Genomic DNA, 8,631 nt, shown 5'->3' with positions numbered 1-8,631 from the left:
ATATGCCATTAATTTATTATGATTGTTCTAACATTTTCTTTGTATCGTTTTTACTCTATTTCAGATTTCCTACTGATCTGGTGTCAGATCTGTTTGTATTATTATTCTTATGATGCCGTTTTTAATTCTTTCCTCTCTGGCTACATTTTCCTGAAAGCCTTATGTTAGACATGTACTGTATTTTTGTAGTATTTTATTAGCAGTTATTAAATTATGATTATGAATACACAGATTGTGCCTGTGCCATGCCCATGTCTTAGTGTAACAGTGTCCTTGAACATTAAAATATGTTCCCCTGTGTGTCTACCATTCAAACCAAACCAGTGTATTGCTCCTTATTTTTGTGTGCCTTAAATTACCAGTAAGACGCCTGAGGGCGAGAAGCGTGCACGCATCCGCCTCGTTGACGGTAGACTGCTGGGCGAGCACTGGCACTTTGGGGGGGTCAGGTCAACATGGAATGAATTCTGTACTGGCCATATACCGGTAAGTGTCTTGAGTGTACAGGGTTTGATGAGATCAGATCAACATATGGGATGTCAGAACAGGCTCCATACAGAAGGCTATATGGAGATCTAAGGTAGCGGGGACATTCTCTTTATACAGGGTTTGATGAGGGCCCGGCCGGGCCTTAATTTTCGGGCCTGTTGAGAACTCGGCCCGGCCGGCTGCCGGGCGCGGCTGCACTAATAACTTTGGGGCAGGCCCGTCTAGAGTTTGAAATTTGAATGAACAGGTATAAGTCAAAAGGGAGAGGAAGGATGGATGGGGAAGGATCAACATATGGAATGTCAGAACAGGTTCTGACATATATCCATATATGGAGATCTAAGGGTTTGAGGTTTGAGGTCAGATGTAGAGTTGCTGGCCAATATTGATGACATCAGGGATCTCCATATATGGGCTTAACTGCGACAGCAGGTCGCATTTACTATGAAATCAGGGTCTCCACATCCATCCCATAGAGTCTATGGGGGCATAGACTGTAGAAAAGATCCATCCCATGCGAATCCCTTGACTCCTTCAAAACCGCTCTCAAAGGGCACCTACGGATGGCTGCAATTCGAAACTGGCCCCCGTAAAATCTGAATCCCCCCCCACCGCCCCCCCCCCTTTTTCCACTCACTACTGTATATGTTTCTTTTCCCTTTTTACCTCCATTATGATGAATTCCTGTACTGTTCTTTGTCTATATAGAAGTGTCTATTTGTACGTCTCTAAATGTTTTGATGAATTGAACATGGTGGACCCTGTTGTAAACAAGTGTAATGCTTAATTGGGTCGTCCACTCACAGTTAACAGCCTTTGTATTGAGTTTGTGCTTGAAATGTACTGTAATTCTGCAAACTGTTAATACAATTTTCAATCAAAATCAATCAATCAAAACCCTGATGATGTCACATGATGTCACGAGACCTAGGCAGTGGGCACAAAAATAAATAAATAAAATAAAATAATTATATATATACGATGCCAGACACACCAACTGACGGGAAATGTGCGATTCCATAGTTAACCTTGGGTCGCAATTATTATTATTATTATTATTATTATTATTATTATTATTATTATTATTATTATTATTATCGCATAATGACATGCCCAATTTGTTACCTGGCTTGGCCCAACAACAAAACCACGCGTGGACAGTTTGGAGTCTACGACTTTTACTTTGAAAGGACAGTGAGATGAACTTGAAGTGACGCAACGGTCGATGCATGGCAACCATATTCCTTTAGCAGTTTACAAAGCTGAATGCAAGCTGACTGCGCTGCTGCTGCTGCTGTGTGATTCTGCATGCATGGTGATGATGTCCCTGCTTTTAATACATGATAAGTAGAAAAGTTTGATCCGGGCAAGGTGTCAGTGTGTTTTGTGCATCACGACTTAAACCCACAACCCAGCAGGCCGTGCACACACACTGTGGAGAGATGACGACGCGCTCAGAGAGAGAGAAAGCCCAGAAACTGAACGAGCAGCACCAGGTTATTCTGAATCAAATGCTCAGGGAAGATGACAACAAGCATTGTGCTGACTGCGAGGCCAAAGGTGAGTTGAAACGCCGTTGGTGTTGATTTTGTCCATTTATTGGTGTTGGGTTTTGATTGGTTTGTTATACTTAAGCTTAAACTGCATTCTTCTAGATTTTGAAGGCTTTTTGGAACATATGTACCATATACTTAGCATTAACCCCCACAGTATTCATCCGATATAAAGCATACAAAAATATTCTACCAGATCTAAAACATAAACCTGTTCTTCCCATGCTAAGCATCCGCCCCCTGTTGCAAAACATGCAGCCAGGAGTCAGCAAGCCTGTGCAGTCGCCAAATTCGACAGGTCACCAATGCCGGTGTAGCGCTTGTCAGTGAGTGAGTGTAGTATACTCTCTAAGGTGTAGTGTAGTGATGACCAGTGCGTGAGCCGCTCGTAACGCCAACAATGTCACGGTCAGCGTGTGTGTGTGGAGACAGTGCGGCGCGCGCGTGCACGATCGCATCCCTCCTGCTACTGCTTTAGTAGTATCCATGTCATGTCCTTCACTGGTTTATTTATGAACGGAAAACGCGTCGTGTGTATGTGTGTACGAGCTACCCAAATGAATGAAGCAGAGCACGTCAGCAGAGCAGCATTAATACACTATTTATTATTATCTTTTGCTGGGAAACCAACAGCCCCCCCGCCCCAATCACCTGTGACTGAGATTAGAGTTTTACGTCATCATACTGTGCTGACGTGTTTTCACTACGGTTTCCTGCAGATGCCATTCTGCGAATCTCTGAGTTTCCTTGCGTTCTCTGTGAGGTTCCTCACGTGCCTCTCTATCCCCCTTCTGTTATTACATGGAGTGACGTGGCACACTGTGTTAGTTTACACATGTTATGTCATTGCCATTTATGACCTTCCCACGTCACGTGGACTCCTCCCACTCCCAGCTTGACAGTTAACTGTGTTTGTGTATGAAATCTTCAAAAACACCCACATCAGTGTTGCCTGTCCGCTGCACCGTGGTGTTCCTTACTAACAGTTGCTGGTGCGTGGCCAGGGTTAAATGCATAGTATGTAGGCTACATCTGCCCTGTATTTACAATTTGCCCTCTTGCTGTATTTTGGTGTTTTCACTGCTTTGGTAGACCAAAAACGTCCCTATCTACCAAAACAAACAGTGAAAACACCAAAATACAGTCACAGTGAGAGGGCAATGTGTCTCTGCAGTTAAACATCATCTGGTATAGATGATATAGGAAATGATTGGTTCAAAACAAAAGAACATATACTGTATAATATATCGACGACTACTAACTAGGTTTCTAGAAGCAAGGTGGCATACCTGTCTCCTGTTCCCGTTGTTTTCCCTATAGTTTCATGCTTGACAGCAGGTTTGAACTGGATGCACATAAAGGTGGAATTTGTGTTTTCTGAGCCAATCAAACAAAGCTGTAGTATACTGAACCGGAAGTATGCCACCTTCTGGACACCTGGTACTACAGTGACGCACATAGCCGATTAGAAAGCTGGTTTTGATCTTAATAAACCACACAAATTGCATTATTTCAAAAGTAGCTGATCTACAAGCTGAAATTGCATGCGCACGTGTTGTAAGCTTGTAGATGTGCTATTTTAGAAATTAATCTTTTAATTTGTTTTGACTTATGCTGCATTCACATGGAATCAGGTAAGCGGTAGACGGCAAACCAGACTTAATTTTAGTGGACGGGAGCAGGACGGTAAACGGAACAGGATGTCACGGCAGCTCGGCAGCCAGAACCGGCGACGGTAACGGCAGACGGCATCAATGTTAAACTTCAAATATTTAATCTTTTTACCCTTCCGTGCCGTCCAGCAGTTTTGCCGTTTTCCGTCTACTGCTTGCCTGATTCCATGTGACTGCAGCATTACAATGCCAAAATTGGTACACCGGCGTTAAAGTGGTTAAATGTTAGCTTGTATGGAATGATGGTCACCAAATAAGAGTGAAACGTTAAGCAGAGCCAATAGCTCTGAACTGACAGGGCTCAGGGCTATTGGATCTGACTAGTTTATCAAGTTTGTTGTTTGATAAACGTTTGGAGTCAGTGCATTGCAGGCAGTGTTTGTCATGTTACCCAGAATTCCAAGCGCTCAACCCATACAGGCTACTTTGTAAAGCCTTGTATCCCACGCCCCACTTATGTTACTCTGGTCTTTTGTTGTGAAATCTACAGTACATGGCACACACAATGCACTACAGCACTATTTTCTCAGTTGTATTTTTAACATTTAGTGTCACTGTTACTGCCGGTGGTGGTGACAGGTGGTCACTATAATAGTGTGGCTTACAACAATGTTCCCATTGTTAGTACTGTAGGTTGTATGTTACAGTTGTGTGTCACATTGCAAGGCAAGGTGGACTTATAGCTTCTGTTTGTGCGATTCTCATTTTGAGTGGGCTATTCATACCGTGTGTTAGGAATTAGTCCTATTAATCTTCTTAATAAGTGTGTTAGTTGGTGTTTTTGAGGTGGTGGGAGCTTGAGGCATGTACCGTCAGTGTCAGTGTTATTGCCGAGAGGGGGGGGCAGGGTGGGAGAGAAAGTGGCAGGGTGGGAGAGATGATGGGCACGCGTGACTTGTGCAGAGAGAAAGGTGCTGCTTATCTCTTCTCTCCATGCTGTCAACCCTCCATTATTCCATCCCACCCTTGTCTTTCTTCTCTCTGCTCATTCTCTGCTCTCTCCATTCACACAGTGAGAGAGGAAATAGCTCTGCCTAATCATTACCTTATTACCCTCTATATAACCCAGAGTGTGACTGTGTCCCACCCATACTAATGGACTTGCTTACGCTGTTTCCTAACTCTGCTTATTAAAAGTTTGGCAGCCATATATTTTAATATTAGCCATTTAGGTGATGCACTCACCCAGAGCAATGCACTGTAGAGTAATCTAAGGGATTCTACACTATACATGTTCAGAGAAAATTATTAATTGGATTATCTGTTGATAATCAATTTCAACAGAAATTGTATTAAATAAAATTCTGGAAGACAAATAGGCCTAATTGGTTTATTGATGCATCTTGTAAAAAATCTCTTCACCAACATGTGATTGCTTGCCTTTTTTCCATATAGAAGTAAGATAAATGTTGTGTTCTTGACTGCTGGCTAAATTTCAAGATGTCTGTCTGGTTTCAGATAACTTTTGTTCAACATTTAGCATTATTTTGCACTTAGTTTACCATCATTTTATGGTCTAAAGTAATATAATTAATTAATTGACTAATTAAAACAAAATAATCGTTTATTGAAGCCTTAATTACAAGCAACTAGTGAGCTTCTAGGAGTTCATAATCCTTACACAATCTTTCTTTTATCTTAATAGTTAGTTAGTTTGCACTAACAGGTGTTTTAGCCTCTTTGTTGTGTTAATCGTAGTTTTAAGACTTGTCAATGTCAAGAAAAGTTTTATTACTATGCAAATGTGCAGTGGCGCTGTAACGCTAACGCCACGCAACGCTACACACACACACACACACACACACACACACAAGTTGGGGCGCCACAGGGGCAGGTTGTCTGACTCCTGTCCTGTGTGTTATGCAAAAAAGCCGGCCCACACAACACTACTAGCTACTGTTTTCCAAACAGGCGAGGAAACGCAGTGTGTGCGCTTCTGGTTGTGTGCATGCTTCATGAGTTACATTTTCCTTAAGTTGCATGCTGCCAACTTCACATAGTTGTGTGATATCCTAGATGAAAAACAGTGTAGTGCAGGTTGTATCTGTATCACATCACATTGTCTACGCATGGGGGGGTCAAATCACCAAATACCTTGTGCTTGATCTGCTATTTTCGATATCCTATAGTAATCAGGCTTTACAAATGTATTGTTACCTACTGTATGACAATGACAACTATGTCGATAAAACACTGACTGTGTGCAACAGTAATACTTCCAAAATGATGACCCATTTATGAAGACAACATCCCAGTGTTTTTTATGACAGTGCACGGAGGAGAGCCTTAAAGATGCATGATGCAGATACAGAGTTCAGACAGGTCAAACTCCACAACTAAAGCATTGGGTAGTTTACAGTATAGGAGCCCTATGTGGAGGATGTTTGATTTCAGCATAATTCAATGAGCAGTAACCAACACATTATTATAACTATGAACTGTCAAGTAAACATATTTACTTTAAATTATGCCCACACTTTTTAAACATTATGGCTTTGAAAAATGTGTGCTTTGATGCTAATTCTGAACATGATTATGGCAGTTAATTGAACATTTTCTGAATGCCTCGAATTGCAGAAGTCATGGTAATATTGGTGACATTTAGTTCCATTTGGTTCCTTTTGTAGACTCTAGAGTTACAGGCTTGAGTCGTAAGGGTCCATTTGGAACCCCCTCAAGGAACCCAGAGAGTCCCTGAACCCCACTTTGAGAACCACTGTTTTAATTACACACTGGTATCGCATAGGCAATCCGTATCAGGAAGGAAAAACTGGTATCTGTACATATCTCTATACTGAAGACTGCTAAAAGCTGCTAAAAATGGTTTTGCAAATCGGTACACAGCATCTCCATGTCATGTGATCAATATGGACATGGAGGAGCAGACAGGAATAGGTGAAAAGACATTGATTGCAGATCATGGAGAAGCTGGGGATTAAGTAATGCAGTGCAGAACAACAGAGAGCGGAGTCATTTGTTTTACGTAAATATAAATAAAATAATAACGAAAAGGAACTGTTCTAGGTCTATATGGGTTTGATCATGTGATCATCTCTTGTGTCTGTTTATAAGGAAAGCACAAACCACATAGACTATATACTGTATAACTGCTGTTCATGGAGGATCCTTTGATATGCTGGAACTCGGCCAGCTTCACCGCATGACTCACATGTTCTGTCACACAGCTAGCTATTTCTGGCCTCATCACACTTATAGGGTAGTAATAACACAGTTGCTTTTGTATTGTGGGAAGACCTATCTATCTAAATACAGTATACACTATATATCTACAGTCATATAGAGGGTATGCACGTGACATCATCATCATCATGCGGGAACGCCTACTGAAGGCCTATTCATACTCCAGGTTTAGGTGATAAGGTGAGGTGACCTCCGAAACGGTGGTTAGTAAAACCAGAGAGATGTGTTTAGGTGAGCGGTGAATCGCTTACCACCACGGTGTGGTTTCATGTTGTAGTTTTTGAGTATGAATAGGCCTTGAGTGGCAAAAAACTGCTTTCTGGCCTTGCTTGACAGCCCATACATCCAAATAGACAAGTCCTATCTAATTGCAGTAAATGACGTTAAACACACTCGATTTGCCACTCACTTTATGCATGCGCATACCTCTATAGATAAATCATCAGTGTTAATTTATCCACTAACAATTTTCTGTGGGCCTGCAGGCATCTGGGTGTGGCGTCTCTGTTCTGATCACTGCTGCAGTGTGGTGACTCACCTGAGCTCCTCAGCTGTAATTCCACTCCGCGTGCGTGCGTGCGTGCGTGCGTGCGTGCGTGCGTGTTCTCTTTTCCCTATAGGTTCTTCTCATTATAGCCTCAAAATTTCACCTTCCACACTTCACACAAACTCGATCCTTCCATATGTGATTTGAAATTCACACCACTCACTCACAGTAAGATGAAAGGATTTGTACTATCTGAGGGAGAACTATAAACTAGTCTAACACACACACACACACACACACACACACACACACACACACACACACACACACACACACAGAGAGAGAGAGCGAGAAGCCAAATTCCAGTACCCAAAATCTCTGCCACTCGCGCTCACTCACACTCGGTCACTCCAGCATGGTGGTGTTGACCTTGGTACCTCTTTCTTTTTTTTAAGATATATTTTGGGTCTTTTTCTGCCTTTTATTGGATAGTGTACAGTATGGTGACAGGAAATGGGGAGAGAGATAGGGGGGGGTGGCAAAGGTCGTCGGGATCGGGAGTCGAACCCGTGACACACCGTCAGGCTGACGCCTAGGTGCCCGGACCGCTACACTAGCCGCCCGGACCTTGGTACCTCTTTCTGCTGTGCCATGAAACACATACGTGCCGTGCCGCCTCTAGAGAAAGAAACACACTAACATGCAGTGGCAGATATGTGAACATGTGGGGTTTGTTTTTAGGTAGCTCTCCACCCACATCGGCAGTGGTAAGCGTTTCAAATCTCCTGTGGACGAAAACCTGGCAGTGTTCACTGTTCACGATGTCGGGTCGTGACATGTTGTATGGAAGTGTCGAAAGCCAACCAAACTTGTTTGTCGGTTACCGCCAGCTGCTGCCTGTTGGTAGCAGCGGGGTGGTGGAGAGGGCTGAGAGAGAGCGGGTAAAGGCTCCGTAGAGCTCCCTGGTTGGCTGTTTAGCTTGTTGGGCCAGAGCAAATTTTGAGTTTGAGTTTGAGTTTTTTCCTTCTTGTCTGCTTCTAATGCAGGAGCAAGCCTAGATAAGCCAGATACTTTGGCGGTCGCACATTTTTAACTAGATAGATAGATACCATATTCTCAACTCTCAATTCCTATACCGATCAGCTCCAAAGCAAAGCAGTACTATCAACTAGCGCAAAAATGCCAAGCTGAGGATTGCAGGCTTCTGCAGACTACTGCCACTTCCTGG

At 42.9% G+C, this 8,631-nt stretch overlaps 1 protein-coding gene across 2 annotated transcripts in view; it reads left to right on the top strand.

Annotated features, from left to right (window-relative positions):
- Positions 1 to 1,695: 1,695 nt before the first annotated feature.
- The window catches only part of LOC306930504 (zinc finger protein ZIC 1-like), a 30,380-nt gene continuing 23,444 nt past the window's right edge, over positions 1,696 to 8,631 (top strand). For both annotated transcript variants that reach the window (XM_079511508.1, XM_079511507.1), the window contains exon 1: positions 1,696 to 2,049. In XM_079511508.1, the coding sequence (XP_079367634.1) occupies positions 1,932 to 2,049 (118 nt within the window). In that variant the 5' untranslated portion in view covers positions 1,696 to 1,931. The remainder of the gene's footprint in view (positions 2,050 to 8,631) is intronic.

Source organism: Electrona antarctica (assembly GCF_951216825.1).
Source record: "Electrona antarctica genome assembly, chromosome: 10".
NCBI lineage: Eukaryota > Metazoa > Chordata > Actinopteri > Myctophiformes > Myctophidae > Electrona > Electrona antarctica.
This window is presented reverse-complemented; position numbering and strand designations above follow the sequence as displayed.